Source organism: Hyperolius riggenbachi, chromosome 9 (genome assembly GCF_040937935.1).
Source record: "Hyperolius riggenbachi isolate aHypRig1 chromosome 9, aHypRig1.pri, whole genome shotgun sequence".
In the NCBI taxonomy this organism is placed as follows: domain Eukaryota; kingdom Metazoa; phylum Chordata; class Amphibia; order Anura; family Hyperoliidae; genus Hyperolius; species Hyperolius riggenbachi.
The window spans coordinates 162,199,911-162,218,300 of record NC_090654.1 but is presented as its reverse complement, the minus strand read 5'-3'; the positions used below and the strand labels follow the sequence as shown (position 1 = coordinate 162,218,300).

Below are 18,390 nucleotides of genomic sequence, written 5' to 3'. Positions count from 1 at the left end.
GTATCATCTGCAAAAATAGCAACATTGCTTTCTACTGCATCTAGTAGGTCATTAATAATTGTGGGGAACAGTGTCGAAGGAACCATGTAAAAGGATATATATTTATTGTATATGTAGAGTTTAGGTTCAATATACCTGTGAAGAGTTTTCATTTTGGAGATTGTGATAACTGACTTTTCTTTTATTTTAGAGATAAAGTCATCTGGTGCTGCCAAAAAGGTATTTGGATATTCTGCCCTTGGGTTTGGACGACAGATCAGAAATATCCTGATATCCTACCTGGAGGAGGCTGCAATTAGCTGTTGAATGCTGCAACATTTGTGTTACATACCGTACTTGAAATGCACTACATATTCCAAAGAATAGGGCCTTTTAAACTACAAACAGCCATGCGCAGTATCACACAGCAATAAATTACAAGCCAGCTATCCTTGAACGGAATACACTGAATTCTGAGATGTCATTTATAGCTGTGGATTACTGCACATCTTTGCTTTTTGGACTGTTCTTGAAGTGGATCTAAACTGTTCATGGGCAAGCCATTGAGTTTTTATTGGGCCGAGTGTTATACAGGAATAATTTTACAAAAATGTTTGCCCTTCAAAAGTTATCAGCTTCAAATGTTTTAAAGAGAACCTTAACTGTAAAGAATTACAAGAGTTTCACTTACCTGGGGCTTCTACCAGCCCCGTCCTGCGCCGGTCCTCAATGATCCTCCGTTCCCTCGCCGTGGTGCAGTTTCAGTTTTACTGCACCTGCGCAGCCCTTGCCACTCGTATACTCGTCTGCGTTCATGTCCGTGAACGCCTCCTGCACAGGCGCAGTAAGAGGGTTCTGTGATCTGACATGAACGCATATGGGGATACGCGTGAGAAGGGCCATGCAGGCGCAGTGGTCGGCAAAACCGAAAATGCACCGCGGCGGGGGAACAGAGGATTATTGAGGACCAGTGCCGGACAGAACGGCTACGGAGGGCTGGTAGAAGCCCCAGGTAAGTGAAACTCTTGTAATTTTTTTCAGTTCAGGTTCCCTTTAAGCACTGTCTCTAGTCAGCTGGCCATCTCACTGTTGTTAATGTGTGTGTCTGGAGATAGAAAAGCCATATTTTTAATGGGCAACTGTAATGTCAGGAATAAAGAGGATGCCATCTTTTTTTCCTTTTAAACAATACTAGTTGCCTGGCAGCCCTGCTGATCTATTTGGCTGCAGTAGTGTCTGAATCACACCGGAAACAAGCATGCAGCTAATCTTGTCAGATTTGACAATAATGTCAGAAACACCTGATCTGCTGCATGCTTGTTCAGTGTCTATGGCTTAAAGTATTAGAGGCAGAGGATCAGCAAGACAGTCAGGCAACTGGTATTGCTTAAAAGGTAATATATATGGTAGCCTCCGTATCACTCTCACTTCAGTTATCCTTTAAACTCAAAATGATTCATTAAAGAAGCAGAGAATCTGAAAAATCCCCAGTCTTCCAAAGCACACTATAAATAAGGGAAAATGGTGGGAAAACTATACTTTTATTGAAAGAGACACTGTTTGAGAAGTATGTGGAGGCTTCCATATTTATTTTCTTTTAAAGAATGCAATTTGCCTGGCAGTTTTTCCTGATCCTTTTGGCTGCAGTACTGTCTGAATCACACACATGAATCAAGAATGGGGCTAATATGGCCAGACATTAATCATAGCATCAGATGTGCATACTCACTCTGAGTCCATGGCTGAAAGTATTAAAGATACAGAATCAGCAGGACAGCTAGAAACTTGTCATAGATTATGAAGAAAAAACAAACAAACAAAAAAAACAAGCCTTCAGATCCATTTCACTACAGTGTGCCCTCAACACAGCCAGTCAGACTTTTTCTGGCTCATGGCTGACTTCAATGGGTCCTTCAATAATGCAGTTCGTTATTAAAACCGTTTGTGACTTTGTTAAAGTAAAATGTCACTCTTTGTCAAAGTCAAATTTTCACATTTGTCAAAGTTACATACCTGTTATTGCATTGAACAAATGTTTTGCAATGTTGGTAAAAAGTACACTGCTCAAAAAAAATATAAAGGGTACACAAAAATAAGACATCCTAGATCTGAATGATCGAAATATTCTTATTAAATACTTCATTCTATACATAGTTGAATGTGCTCACAACAAAATCACACAACAATTATCAATGGAAATCAAATTCATCAACCCATGGAGGCCTTGATTTGGAGTCGCACTCAAAATGAAAGTGGAAAAAAACACTACAGGCTGATGTAATCAGCTTAAAACAAGTCAAAATGAGGCTCAGTATTGTGTTTGGCCTCCATGTGCATGTATGACCTCCCTACAATGCCTGGCCATGCTCCTGATGAGGTTGCGGATGGTCTCCTGAGGGATTTCCTCCCAGACCTGAACTAAAGCACCCACCAACCCCTGGACAGTCTGTGGTGCAACATGGCTTTGGTGGATGGAGCGAGACATGATGTGCTCAATTGGATTCAGGTCTGGGGAATGGGCGGGCCAGTTCATAGTATCAATGTCTTTGTCTTGCAGGATCTGCTGACACACTCCAGCCACATGAGGTCTATCATTGTCTTGCATTTGGTGGAATCCAGAGCTAACCACACCAGCATATGGTCTCACAAATGGTCTGAGGATCTTATCTCAGTACAGTCAGGCTATCTCTTGTGAGCACATGGAGGGCTGTGCGGCCCCACAAAGAAATGCCACCCCACATCATTACTGACCTACTGCCAAACCGGTCATGCTGAAGGATGTTGCAGGAAGCAGAATGTTCTCCATGTCATCACCAGACTCTGTCACATCTGTCACATGTGCTACGTGTGAACCTGCTTTCAACTGTGAAGAGCACAGGGTGCCAGTGTTGAATATGCCAATCTTGGTGTTCTGTGGCAAATGCCAAACGTCCTGCACGGTGTTGGGCTGTAAGCACAACCCCCACCTATGGATGTCAGGCCCTCATACCACCCGCATGGAGTCTGTTTCTGACTGTTTGAGCAGACACATGCACATTTGTCATTATGCAGGGCTCTGGCAGTGCTCCTCCTTGCACAAAGGTGGAGTTGGCAGTCCTGGTGCTGGCTTGTTGCCCTCTTACGGCCTCCTCCACATTTCCTGGTAGAGCCTCCATGCTCTGGACACTACACTGACTGATACAGCAAACATTCTTGCCACAGCTCGCATTGATATGCCGTCCTGGATGAGCTGCACTACCTGAGCCACTTGTGTGGGTTGTAGACTCCGTCTCATGCTACCATTAGAGCGAAAGCACCGCCAGTATTCAAAAGTGACCAAAACATCAGCCAGAAAGCAAAGAAATTGAGATGTAGTCTGTTGTTACCACCTGCAGAACCACTCCTTTATTGGGGATGTCTTGCTTATTGGCTATAATTTCCATTTGCTGTCTATTCCATTTGCACAACAGCATGTGAAATTGATTGTCAATCAGTGTTGGTACCTATGTGGACAGTTTGATTTCACAGAAGTGTGATTGACTTGGAGTTACATTGTGATGTTTAAGTGTTCCCTTTATTTTTTTTGAGCAGTGTATATTGCAATTTGAAGCCACCTATCAATTTTTAAAACCGACTGTAGGCACAGACAGCATAAAGGAGTAAAGAAAAATCATGGTGAGGGCTTTAGAGCCCACAAGTAGTAATCAAATACAGTATTATAAAATTGCGCAAAAAAAGTGGGATCAGCGCATCACCAGGCCGCCTCCAAATGGCCTCAGCTCAGAGATGCGCTGAGCCCCCCCAGAGACTACAAACGCACCTTGAACCCAAACAGAGGCTCTGCATATACACCAAAGGAAAACTATTAAGTGGGAGCAGCTGACCAGAAATAAATCAATCAAACATAGCAAAGAAATGAACAGCGCTACTTAAAAACAGATGAGTGCTTACCTGCAAAAAAGTGCAAACCCCACTCATGGGATACAAATACACAATGAGCATACACATGACCTGTCTACCACTTGGAGGATGTTAGTTTCCACTAACAGCTTGCATGCAATTTGTTAGGTACTCGTCCCTCCCACTGTCGAAGAAGTCTTTCCTCCATGGGAGGGGACCTAACACTAACTAAATTCTACCTATGCATATGCATAGCCTGGGCGCGCTACCAGTAAAATTGAGAATTGCGCAAAAAACAGTACTATAAAATGTAGCTACTATTCATTAATAGACTAGTACAACAAATGCAATAAAAGTCCATATGTCACGTGATATTAACATTATAATGTAGTTCTACACACTGCCAGCTCACTCACACTACACCATCTCGATCTGCAGAATTGTTCTACAGCCACATACACTCCCGACGGCTACAAATACTCCTTTGTATGTACTTAAAAGGAACACCGGGGAGTGCCCAAATTTCAAAGACTGCACTTACCTGGGGCTTCCTCCAGCCCACCACAGGCCGAGAGGTCCCCCGGCGTCCTCCTGGCTCCTTTCCAAGCACCCCTGCCGGCGACACCCTGGCCAGGTGTCGGGCCGGCTCTACCTGGATCCTTACGGCGCTCGTCATCACGCCGGCCGGCATGACAGGTCTGCGCATGCGCGGTTACCGCGCATGCACAGTGCTGTTACGCCGGCCGCCGTGATGAGGCGTAGTGGGCGGCATGATGACGAGCGATGTAAGGATCCAGTAAGAGCCGGCCTGACACCCGGCCAGGGTGTCGCCGGTAACAGGGGCCGGCGGAGGCGCTTGGAATGGAGCCAGGAGGACGCCGGGGGACCTCTCGGCCTGCGGTGGGCTGGAGGAAGCCCCAGGTAAGTGCAGTCTTTGAAATGTGGGCACTCCCCAGTGTCCCTTTAAGCAGATTGTGTGCTTAGTAATCACTACTGAAGTGATACCACTTTATACCACTTTAACTATCGGTCACTATTACCATTTCAGCACTTGGCTAACCAGACGAGGAGGACGCCTGGAGCATCTGTGATATATCCATATATACACTAGATTCCATGTTTTTAAGTTGTTTTTTTAACTACCCTTGCCTAAATTATTAAAATTCCAATGCTGTGCCTCTGAAGAAGAGGCTTATCTAAAAGCTGTCAAACAAGCGTTAGGCCACTTATGTTAATATCACGTGACTAATCGACTTTTATTGCATTTGTTGTACCTGTCTGGTAATGAATATTGTAATTAAAAGCTATGTTTTATAGTATTTGATTTGTACTTGTGGCCCTAAAACCCATACCTTGATTTTTGTTTACTCCTTTATACAAACTAAATGTGTTTTCCAGTCTGATATTTCAATACAGACCAGGTATTTTCTTTTGCTGTATTAGTAATCAGCAACGCAAGCAGGAGGACTTCCATACATGTACACAAATACAATCTATTCAATCTATCTATCAATTTCTGGCTGTAACTAAGTATGCAGTGTGAAATAACTAAATCACTAAATGTATCTCATGAATTGCTTATTTGCCACCTCAACTAATCAGAAAATTCATGAGAATTACATAAGAAGAGCTGAATTATGAGATAAGGCAGACTTCTAAATTAAGTCACCTGACCCTTACTGTATTACCATTACTTCTAAATAAGTAGTACACAGTATCTTATTGGATTGCATATACGTTATCTCCTTGTGAAGAAGACCAAGGTTCTCCCCACCCAATCAAACCAGCATGCTCCATACAGGTGGAATAACACAATAGACTGGGGAAGGTATTAATATACCTATGGAGAAGGTAGTGGGGACTTTTATGAGAGTAACACTCACCTTTAGCAGTGTTCATTGGTTTAAAAAGGAGACCGTAGGTCATGTGATCACTATTGTGGGGTAAAGAGTAGTTGGACTTTTGGCGACTATGCATTACTTACCTTATTTTGCATAAAGGTAAATTTGTGCAAATTATTTTAAAAATTGTTCATACATGGTACTTGAAACAAGACTTCATATAATGCACTATTAAAGGGCTAATGTTAGACTGGCAATGTTTTACCCAGAGCAAAGCTGATCATATTTAAAGCTTGGAAAGCTCCCTTATCCAGCCACCTTCATGCAACCATGTTTGACATCAGTCAATTTAGAGTTTATGTCTAATGTAAATGTTAAGTTACATGAACAGCAAGGATAGTGGGATCTTGACCTCGGTATGTTACTTGCAGAATTTTAAGATAACCTGTCACAAACATTCTTGCGCTTGAATCTGGATGTTCATTATTGAAAAAACTGGAACCCTCATTTTATGTCTGCTTTGTCCAAGGATGATTTTGCAGTTGATGGTCAAAACTGAGTGGTCCATTTAGCTGCCTGATCTTATTCTGATAAATGACTCCTAGCTCTTGAGTATGCAGATCAAGATACAAGTAAATAATGCTAGGGCTCTGTTAGTTAAGCTGGCCATACTCTGGCCCGATTTGCCGCCGTTTCGACAGCAAATTCGATCACTGGGATCGAATCTGCTGCCAATCGTTCACGCTACACGCCGAATTTCGATCCATTCCGTCCGATCCCGTCGATCGCGCCGTGCGGAAAATAACCGTCGATCGACCGCGGGTAAAGAGCGCATCGCTAGCGGCGTTCGAGTGCCCGACGACCGACGCAATAGAGCCGCATACATTACCTGCTCCGCCGGCGCGACTCCCATGTCTCCGCTCTTCTTCTCCGTCTCCGCTCTGGTCTGGTCTCCGGCATGCTTCCCTTCTTCCTGTCCCAGCAGGAAGTTTAAACAGTAGAGGGCGCTCTACTGTTTAAACATCCCCCAGACAGGAAGAAGGGAAGCATGCCGGAGACCAGAGCAGACCAGAGCGGAGAAGAAGAGCGGAGACCCGGGAGTCGTGCCGGCGGAGCAGGTAATGTATGCAGGACGGGGGGAAGCGGCGGCAGCACCACCACCACCACAGATTGTGAACGGTTTCAGGCTGAAATCGGTTCACAATCTGTTTGCAGTAAAGGTAGCCATACGATCCCTCTCTGATCAGATTCGATCAGATAGGGATCTGTCTGTTGGTCGAATCTGATGGCAAATCGACCACTGTATGGCTACCTTTAATGTTACATACACTCAGGTGCCAGGAGAAGACACTTGGTAGCCATATGACCATGATTGCTGAAAGGGCTAACAAAATATTCCAAGCAAGTACTTGTAAATAGGGTGAAAATGATTAATATTTTAGGGTTAGACCTTTGAAGCTATGATGATTTGATCATGACTGTCCTTATTCTTGCACATCCCGTTTGTGATTGCAAGTTTTATTTTTAAAGCAGGATTGTCAGCCATAAAATCAAATTCCATTTACCCACTGTTCTGAGTTTATTATGCAGCCTGTATCCTGCCTCTGCATTGCAGGCACTGCAATCTAATCAGAAACGTGTCTACTGTAATACATTTTATTTGAGTCAGCATGGCTCATCTATTTGGTACATTGCAGATGAAAAGGAAGCTTGTCATCACCCCTCCCACATTACTGCTCCTCACTGATTGGCTGAGGGCAGTTAAGTGCGCTGCTGAAATACGATCTATGCTATGCTCACATACGTTTAAAAAGCAAGCTAGATATGAAAGTGCAGTTACTAGGAGAAAAAGAAGAGTAGAGGAGGAAATTACATCAGTATTGGGTTCAATCAGAGGGAACAAAAATAGAAAATGCCAGGAACAGTTTTCTCTTTATTTACTATATAAACTATTCACTGAAATCAAAATGTGGACAGTACAATAGGTATGTTATGCAAGTAGAACTAGTATTTATCTACTTATATGTGTGTTTTTGTCCTGGGAAAGTATGGCTGTTCCTCCTGCTTTAACCACTTCCCGACCGCCTAACGCACAGAGGCGGCCGGGAAGTGGAGCCCTTAAGGACCGGCTCACCCACAGAGGCGGCGGTCCATTTAAGGGCATGGGCGGAGCGATCGCGTCATCCGTGACGCGATCCTCCGCCGGCGCCTGTCACCGCTCGCCCGCCGCAACATCCCGCCGGCTATACGGAAGCGCCGGCGGGATGTTAACCCTGCGATCGCCGCATACAAAGTGTATAATACACTTTGTAATGTTTACAAAGTGTATTATACAGGCTGCCTCCTGCCCTGGTGGTCCCAGTGTCCGAGGGACCACCAGGGCAGGCTGCAGCCACCCTAGTCTGCACCCAAGCACACTGATTTCTCCCCCCCCCTGCCCCAGATCGCCCACAGCACCCCTCAGACCCCCCCTGCCCACCCCCCAGACCCCTGTTTGCACCCAATCACCCCCCTAATCACCCATCAATCACTCCCTGTCACTATCTGTCAACGCTATTTTTTTTTATCTCCCCCCCCCCCCTGCCCACTGCCCCCTCCTGATCACCCCCCCCACCCCTCAGATTCTCCCCAGACCCCCCCCCCCAGACCCCCCCCCCCCCTGTGTACTGTATGCATCTATCCCCCCTGATCACCTGTCAATCACCCATCAATCGCCCCCTGTCACTGCCACCCATCAATCAGCCCCTAACCTGCCCCTTGCGGGCAATCTGATCACCCACCCACACCAATAGATCGCCCGCAGATCCGACATCAGATCACCACCCAAGCGCAGTGTTTACATCTATTCTCTCCTCTAAACACCCACTAATTACCCATCAATCACCCCCTATCACCACCTGTCACTGTTACCCATCAGATCAGAGCCTAAGCTGCCCCTTGCGGGCACCCAATCACCCGCCTACACGCTCAGATTGCCCTCAGACCCCCCCTTATCAATTCGCCAGTGCATTAGTTACATCTGTTCTTCCCTGTAATAACCCACTGATCACCTGTCAATCACCTGTCAATCACCCATCAATCACCCCCTGTCACTGCCACCCATCAATCACCCCCTGTCACTGCCACCCATCAATCACCCCCTGTCACTGCCACTCATCAATCAGCCCCTAACCTGCCCCTTGCGGGCAATCTGATCACCCACCCACACCAATAGTTCGCCCGCAGATCCGACGTCAGATCACCTCCCAAGGGCAGTGTTTATATCTGTTCTCTACCCTAAACACCCACTAATTACCCATCAATCACCCCCTGTCACTGCTACCTATCAGATTAGACCCCTATCTGCCCCTAGGGCACTCAATCACCCGCCCACACCCTCAGAATGCCCTCAGGCCCCAGCCCTGATCACCTCGCCAGTGCATTGCTTGCATCTATTCCCCCCTCTAATCACACCTTGAGACACCCATCAATCACCTCCTGTCACCCCCTAGCACACCTACCCATCAGATCAGGCCCTAATTTGCCCCGTGTGGGCTCCTGATCACTCGGCCAAACCCTCAGATCCCCCTCAGACCCCCTTCCGATCACCTCCCCAGTGCATTGATTGCATCTATTTTCCCCTCTAACCACCCCCTGAGACACCCATCAATCACCTCCTGTCACCCCCCTAGCACTTCTATCCATCAGATCAGGCCCAATACAACCTGTCATCTAAAAGGCCACCCTGCATATGACCGGTTCCACAAAATTCGCCCCCTCATAGACCACCTGTCATCAAAATTTGCAGATGCTTATACCCCTGAACAGTCATTTTGAGACATTTGGTTTCCAGACTACTCACGGTTTTGGGCCCGTAAAATGCCAGGGCGGTATAGGAACCCCAGAAACGGACCCCATTTTAGAAAAAAGACACCCCAATGTATTCTGTTAGGTGTATGACGAGTTCATAGAAGATTTTATTTTTTGTCAAAAGTTAGCGGAAATTGATTTTTGTTTTTTTTTCACAAAGTGTCATTTTTCACTAACTTGTGACAAAAAATAAAATCTTCTATGAACTCGCCATACACCTAACGGAATACCTTGGGGTGTCTTCTTTCTAAAATGGGGTCACTTGTGGGGTTCCTATACTGCCCTGGCATTTTAGGGGCCCTAAACCGTGAGGAGTAGTCTAGAAAACAAATGCCTCAAAATGACCTGTGATTAGGACGTTGGGCCCCTTAGCGCACCTAGGCTGCAAAAAAGTGTCACACATGTGGTATCGCCGTACTCAGGAGAAGTAGTATAATGTGTTTTGGGGTGTATTTTTACACATACCCATGCTGGGTGGGAGAAATCTCTCTGTAAATGGACAATTGTGTGTAAAACAAATCAAACAATTGTCATTTACAGAGGTATTTCTCCCACCCAGCATGGGTATGTGTAAAAATACACCCCAAAACACATTATACTACATCTCCCGAGTACGGCGATACCACAGGATTGGCACTTTTTTGCAGCCTAACTGCGCTAAGGGGCCCAAAGTCCAATGAGTACCTTTAGGATTTCACAGGTCATTTTTGTTTCAAGACTACTCCTCACGGTTTAGGGCCCCTAAAATGCCAGGGCAGTATAGGAACCCCACAAATGACCCCATTCTAGAAAGAAGACACCCAAACGTATTCCGTTAGGAGTATGGTGAGTTCATAGAAGATTTTATTTTTTGTCACAAGTTAGCGGAAAATGACACTTTGTGAAAAAAAAACAATTAAAATCAATTTCCGCTAACTTGTGACAAAAAAATAAAAACTTCTATGAACTCACCATACTCCTAACGGAATACCTTGGGGTGTCTTCTTTCTAAAATGGGGTCATTAGTGGGGTTCCTATACTGCCCTGGCATTTTAGGGGCCCTAAACCGTGAGGAGTAGTCCTGAAACAAAAATGACCTGTGAAATCCTAAAGGTACTCATTGGACTTTGGGCCCCTTAGCGCAGTTAGGGTGCAAAAAAGTGCCACACATGTGGTATCGCCGTACTCGGGAGAAGTAGTACAATGTGTTTTGGGGTGTATTTTGACACATACCCATGCTGGGTGGGAGAAATACTACTGTAAATGGACAATTGTGTGTAAAAAAATCAAAAGATTGTCATTTACAGAGGTGTTGCTCCCACCCAGCATGGGTATGTGTAAAAATACACCCCAAAACACATTGTACTATTTCTCCCGAGTACGGCGATACCACATGTGTGGCACTTTTTTGCACCCTAACTGCGCTAAAGGGCCCAAAGTCCAATGAGTACCTTTAGGATTTCACAGGTCATTTTGAGAAATTTCGTTTCAAGACTACTCCACACGGTTTAGGGCCCCTAAAATGCCAGGGCAGTATAGGAACCCCACTAATGACCCCATTTTAGAAAGAAGACACCCCAAGGTATTCCGTTAGGAGTATGGTGAGTTCATAGAAGTTTTTATTTTTTTGTCACAAGTTAGCGGAAATTGATTTTAATTGTGTTTTTTCACAAAGTGTCATTTTCCGCTAACTTGTGACAAAGAATAAAATCTTCTATGAACTCACCATACTCCTAACGGAATACCTTGGGGTGTCTTCTTTCTAAAATGGGGTCATTTGTGGGGTGCCTATACTGCCCTGGCATTTTAGGGGCCCTAAACCGTGAGGAGTAGTCTTGAAACGAAATTTCTCAAAATGACCTGTGAAATCCTAAAGGTACTCATTGGACTTTGGGCCCTTTAGCGCAGTTAGGGTGCAAAAAAGTGCCACACATGTGGTATCGCCGTACTCAGGAGAAGTAGTATAATGTGTTTTGGGGTGTATTTTTACACATACCCATGCTGAGTGGGAGAAAGATCTCTGTAAATGGACAATTGTGTGTAAAAAAAAATTAACAAATTGTCATTTACAGAGATATTTCTCCCACCCAGCATGGGTATGTGTAAAAATACACCCTAAAACACATTATACTACTTCTCCTGAGTACGGTAATACCACATGTGTGGCACTTTTTTGCAGCCTAACTGCGCTTAGGGGTCCAAAGTCCAATGAGCACCTTTAGGCTTTACAGGGGTGCTTACAATTTAGCACCCCCCAAAATGTCAGGACAGTAAACACACCCCACAAATGACCCCATTTTGGAAAGTAGACCCTTCAAGGTATTCTGAGAGGGGCATGGTGAGTCCGTGGCAGATTTCATTTTTTTTGTCGCAAGTTAGAAGAAATGGAAACTTTTTTTTTTGTCAAAAAGTGTCATTTTCCGCTTACTTGTGACAAAAAATAATATCTTCTATGAACTCACTATGCCTCTCAGTTAATACTTTGGGATGTCTTCTTTCCAAAATGGGGTCATTTGGGGGGTATTTATACTATCCTGGAATTCTAGCCCCTCATGAAACATGACAGGGGGTCAGAAAAGTCATAGATGCTTGAACATGGGAAAATTCACTTTTTTCACCATAGTTTGTAAACGCTATAACTTTTACCCAAACCAATAAATATACACTGAATGGGTTTTTTTTAATCAAAAACATGTTTGTCCACATTTTTCGCGCTGCATGTATACAGAAATTTTACTTTATTTGAAAGATGTCAGCACAGAAAGTTAAAAAAATCATTTTTTTGCCAAAATTCATGTCTTTTTTGATGAATATAATAAAAAGTAAAAATCGCAGGAGCAATCAAATAGCACCAAAAGAAAGCTTTATTAGTGACAAGAAAAGGAGCCAAAATTCATTTAGGTGGTAGGTTGTATGAGCGAGCAATAAACCGTGAAAGCTGCAGTGGTCTGAATGGAAAAAAAGTGGCCGGTCCTTAAGGGGTAGAAAGCCCTAGGTCCTCAAGTGGTTAAAGGACCAAAGACCAATGCCTACTGTCAGTATGTACATTTAGGTAAACAGCATTATGTTTACAAATGAAGAATTATGAAAAAAATCTGCCAACATCTTAAAATGGGTCAAATCATGTTTAACGGTGTTGTACAGGTTAAAATTTTCTGGCTGTGATGGCTGGCATTAACAGCAGGAAATACTGTATCAGTAATGGGGAAAGAGTGCACAGCTGCCTACAGCAAGCTTTTTATCCATCTACTATTATACCAAAGCTTTATTCTGAAATGCTACAATAGTTTGTAACATCAGGTGGGAGAACTGTTTTGCTCTCACTGCTATTGACTGCTGTGTCTACCACACTTTTGTCTGCAATAGACTCCCGCACTGCTAAACCAGCACTCATACTCCCTGCCAGAGTTTTCATGCAACACTTCACAGTATTGTATTGTTTTAATACAGAAGGCAATTGTAGGTCATTGGCATAATGCATTACTGTAGTAAAGTGGGCAGAGCCTTGTAAAAAGAGTGCTTTGGCAGAAAATAAAACACGTGGTATTTGCCTTTACCAAGCTATTGACTGTGCTTTTGTTTTAATTGTACGTCCCCTTTGAATGATTCAATTGTATATTGGAAAATAAGTAGTCTTTTTGCCACAATTTATTTTCAGCTTTTGAAAACATGTCTGCAGCATTTTAATTGAGTTCATTATTTGGGACACTGGGTTTGATATAATTTGAGAAAAGGACATTTTCTGGGACTGTGGACTGATTTATTCAGAATGTTATTTTCTACTCTTTTCATTGTTGTAAATTCATGTTTGGTGGTTTTCATACTAAAGCGATGCATTGCTGTATCACAGTATTTTTGTAAGAGTCTAAATTCACAAGGTAGTTGGCTTTCTGTGTAGTTTTGTTTCAGGACAAGTAAAACTAACCACTGTTGACTTGCTTAGCAAGAAAACTGAGGAATATTGATGAACTGGGGCATGGTATTGCACCCCCCATTTCGGAATAAACATTTAACCATACTTATCTAATAGAAGCCACACAACACACACAAATGGCAAAAGGCCGCAGCCATTTATTGGGGTAACATAGCAAGAGAACCTGAATTACCGCATTCAGGTATAATATCACATTATGATGATAGAATTTTATTTTCTTTATTACCAATAATCAAAACCAAAATACCATAATGATACACATATTATTAACATAAGCAAATGTCCGCCCGCAGGGTGACATTACCCAAAAGCCAGTCCAGCTTAACTGGACTGGCCCCCCAACACCGCGGCCCTTTCAATCCCCAAATGCATGTTGCAGTTAAAAATGTCCAGGCCTATAGCAGACAGGTGTACCCCATCTCTTCTATAAAGGCCGGCAACGGCACCTTCAAGTTCCACATGGTGGATTGTAAGGCCACCCACACTCGACAACATTTTAACCATAAACCTGTTAATCCTTCGTCTTATTTTCTCCATAAATTTTAATTCAGCATTAAGCCAGGAAAGTTTCTGAATCAATTCTGAAAAAATAATTCTAGTATTAGGTAAATGTACAGCCAGCTGGCAAATATCTCTCTCCATCTTCCTAATTAGCTCAATGCACTACCTCGAAACTGCCGGTAAGCTTCATTTATTATGTCGAGATGTTGAAATAGGCCTGTGCATAACTCTGGTTTCTTCTCTCCTAAAACACTTGAATAAATGCGAAAGGCTTGCAGCCGTTTGCTAAAAGTGCGCAATATGGGACGCTTTCTATCCTCCTCTCCCTCCCTTTTCTCTACAAAATATCTACAAATTCATTAATCTATTCCAAATCTTTTTCTTTTATATTTCTGCTTAGGTGGAAACCCAGTGGGGAAAAAGAGCATGGCAGCGCCTCTTTATAATGCCTTTCAGACACCCCCACTCTCGGAACAGGGGGCTCGGTAGTAGGAGCAGCATTAAGGCTGCTTTCCCACCAGGACGTTGCGTTTTAGAGGATGTTATTGTCGCATAACGTGCCCCTAACGCAACGCCTGGTGGTGTTGCATGTGGACGCCAGAGTGAGCCGCGTTGTGCAGCTCACTCTGGCGTCCGTGATGCGTACTTTGTGACGCATGTGGCATCACGTGGTCCCGCCAGCCAATCACCGCACAAAGCGGTTGCTCCAGGAAGTAAACACTGCACGTCACAAAGTGCAGTGAATATTAATTAGCCATGTGCCTGGCCGCTCTCCCCTCCTCCCCAACATTACTGAGCATGTGCAAGAAGTATAACGCGGCTTAGCCGCCTATAACCTACTGCATGCAGTACTTTCTCTTGACGTCTAGCGTTACAATGTAACGCAACGTGGGCACTGTGAACAGCCCATTGATTTTTCATTACTGTGCGGTGGGCTGCGTTACAGGCTGCTCTAACGTGCGCCTGTAACGTCCCACTGTGAAAGCAGCCTTAGAGATGAAACTGGAGGTACGCACACTGGTGCAGGAGACACAGGCTCACTGACAATGGCAGGCTGCCCTGCCCTCTGTACCACAGCATTAGACATTTTTACAGCTTCAGCTAGAGAACTAAACATAGCAACTAACTCATTTAAATGAGAATTAATGGAAGAAACAGTATTAGAATCATGTAACTCACTGATCAGAACTTGCTCTCCTGTATGATTCTCCACTGCAGGTCCAGCTGCAGCTTGTTCCTGTGAAGGGGCTGTCCGAGGCACGGCTGGCTGGCCTCTGCTTCCCTTCGGTTTCTTCTTAGTTGCAGGGGGGTGAGGAGGGGGCGGTGAATACACTCTCCTTGCCTTCCTTGGGCGTTTACCCAGCCCAGCATGTCTGAAGGAATCATCTCCTGCTCCCTCCTCCAGGCTCCCTGCCCCCTCCTCTTGTTCACCCAGTCTCTCTGGCTTGCCTCCTCCTCTTCCTCCCTGCTGGAGCTCCGCCCTGTCACTGAGGCATGAGGAGAAGCTGCGGCAAAACAATCTACTGGACCGTGGAGTAATCTTCAGGTGGCGCCGATGGACCGGCCATCGCCACAGACTCACTGCTGTTCGGCTCAAGTAGGTCACGCAGCCATTCTTCTCCATCTTCCACCTTCGTTCTACGCAGCACCGTAGCAATTACAGCGTCTATGTCGGGGGGCTGATTTCCTTGTTTCAGCCGGCCGCCTGCGTCATGTGCCCGGGCCTTTATATAAGCAGCACTCTCTCCCCGTAGGCTGGGTAGCAGGCCCGCGAAATCCACCAGGCCAATCAGCGCTGCTCCTCTTGATCTTCCCCTGGCACCTGGGAAACGCACCTGCAATAATTCAGCACAGAGCCAGTACCTGTCTTTACCCCTTCAAGGGGAGGTTCTACCACGCATGTGCAGGCTAATTGCCTGCGCCTGTACATTCTCGTATACTTACTGTTGGATATGATTTCTATCCAGAACATTGGCATAGGACACATGGTGAAACCATCTCAAAATGCTTGCTGTGTTACAGAAACTAGATCAAAGAGACGTTCAGATCACTGCTATTATTACCCTTGGGAACAGAAACCATCAGAACTGGTCTACTGATTAAATGGCCAGTGAAACTGGTGTTATCCTATCTCAAAGAATGGGACCCTTGGATGATAAAGCCATAAGAACCGAGGGGACAATGGAAGTTCTAATGGGAACAGTCTTGTTAGCAGATGGACAATACCCCAACAGTTTCTGTATGCCTGAGACAATGAAGGGATGTTCACCTTTCAGGCATGAAACACCTGTGTGAGTGACTTTACAACCAACATCACAGGACCTCATGAGTGAGGTTACAGCGCCACCTAGAGGTCCAATGAAGACATAACTGGCAAGGACGGGGGCGGAATGATACCTGAGCTGGGGGTGGTCATGTGGGTGTGTTATGTGATGAATGGATTTCTTGGCTATTTAAGACAAAGGGACTCCATGAGAGAAATGCTATGACTTCCCAGAAGAAGCTTCCATGAGGCTCTAGAGATTCCACCAGCAGGAGCATAGAGAAACATCAGACTCCACCAAGCCTCCATTTTGATGTAAGATGTAACTATCTTGCTTAAGATATAGTACCTACCTTTATACGCAATTGGTCAGAGTAGATAGGACTAGAGGAGCTAACTTTAACTTGTAACTGTGATTCTACTTTGTTATACTTTCTTTAATCTGGAAAAAACAATAAATAGCGTTACTGCAACAAAAGACTGTTATTTACGAAAGTAGAACTAGGAAACCAAGTAGCAGATATATCACTTACCAGGCACGTGCACAGGGGGGTGCTCTGGGTGCCCAGGCACCCCCCTTTTAAAAATTTTCAAAAAAGGCCCCTCTCGCCGCGCAAAATAAGCTCCGCCCCCGATCGCGCTAAGCCCCGCCCACCCACGGGAAGCTCCGCCCCTGGGACACTTTCTAGTGAAGAGGACCAGACAGGAATCCTAGTGTGGCATACTGACCTCTCCCTCCACCTAAGACCCATACTGACATCTACCTCCCCCAGCACCCATAGTGACCTCTCCCTCCACCTAGTACCCACAGTGACCACTCCCTCCCCTAGCACTCACAGTGACCTCTCCCTCCACCTAGGACCCATACTGACCTCTCCCTACCCAGTACCCACAGTGACCTCTCCCTCCCCCAGCACCCACAGTGACCTCTCCCTCCACCTAGCACCCACAGTGACCTCTCCCTCCACCTAGCACCCACAGAGACCTCTCCCTCCACCTAGCACCCACAGTGACCTCTCTCTTACCCAGCACCCACAGTGACCTCTCTCTTACCCAGCACCCACAGTGACCTCTCCCTCCACCTAGCACCCACAGTGACCTCTCCCTCCACTAGGGACCCGGACCCACAGTGACCTCTCCCTCCCCAGCACCCACAGTGACTTCTCCCTGCCCCAGCACCCACAGTGACCTTTCCCTCCCCCAGCACCCACAGTGACCTCTCCCTCCCCAGCACCCACAGTGACTTCTCCCTCCCCCAGCACCCACAGTGACCTTTTCCTCCCCCAGCACCCACAGTGACCTCTCCCTCCACCTAGCACCCACAGTGATCTCTCCCTCCACCTAGGACCTATAGTGACCTCTCCCTCCCCCAGCACCCACAGTGACCTCTCCTTCCACCTAGCACCCACAGTGACCTCTCCCTCCCCAGCTCTAGCAGTGATCCTGCCTACCCCAGCACCCACACTGACCTATCCCTCCCCCAGCACCCACAGTGATTTTTCCCTCCCCCAGTGGCTACCCTCCTGTCCCCTGCAGCACCCACAGGGACCTCCCATCCCAAAAGCAGCACCTACAGTGACCTCTCCCATTGCCAGCGCCCACATTGTCTTCTCCCAACACCCAGCATCCACTCCCTCCTCCAGTAACCACACTGACTTCTCCCAGCACCCACAGTGGCCTACCCTTTCCCCAGCACCCACACTGACCTCTACCTCCTTTAGCAGCAACTATGCCATTCATAGCAGCACCCATAGTCACCTCCCACCCCCTGCACCCACAATGACCTCTACCTCCCGAGACCCACAGTGATCTCCCCCAAAGGACCCACAGTGACCTCCCTTTCCACCAGCACCCATACTGACCTCTACTTTCCACAGCACCCACAGTTCCTTCTCCCCCCCAGCACCCACAGTGACCTACCTTCCCACATCAACCACACTGACCTCGACCTCCCCACTTACATAACCAGTACTAGCACCCGATGTACCTGCACTCAGAACCCACGTGACACACAACACCCACCCAGAGCTAGCACCCAGTGCAGGCATGGCACCAAGTATTTGCACCTATGTGATACCCAGTACCTGCACCCAACACCCACATGTTTCATCTGCAGTAGTTCCAGTTGCACTAAGCCTCCACTTGGTGCCCAGCACCCACACCAA

General features: G+C 45.9%; 1 protein-coding gene across 4 annotated transcripts in view; it reads left to right on the top strand.

Annotated features, from left to right (window-relative positions):
* The window catches only part of CARD19 (caspase recruitment domain family member 19), a 100,431-nt gene that overhangs the window by 75,598 nt on the left and 6,443 nt on the right, over positions 1–18,390 (top strand). For 3 of the 4 annotated variants that reach the window (XM_068253636.1, XM_068253637.1, XM_068253635.1), the window contains exon 6: positions 191–219. In XM_068253636.1, the coding sequence (XP_068109737.1) occupies positions 191–219 (29 nt within the window). Of the gene's footprint in view, positions 1–190; positions 629–18,390 lie in introns of those variants that run through there. The other variant, XM_068253638.1, reaches the window with a different exon arrangement.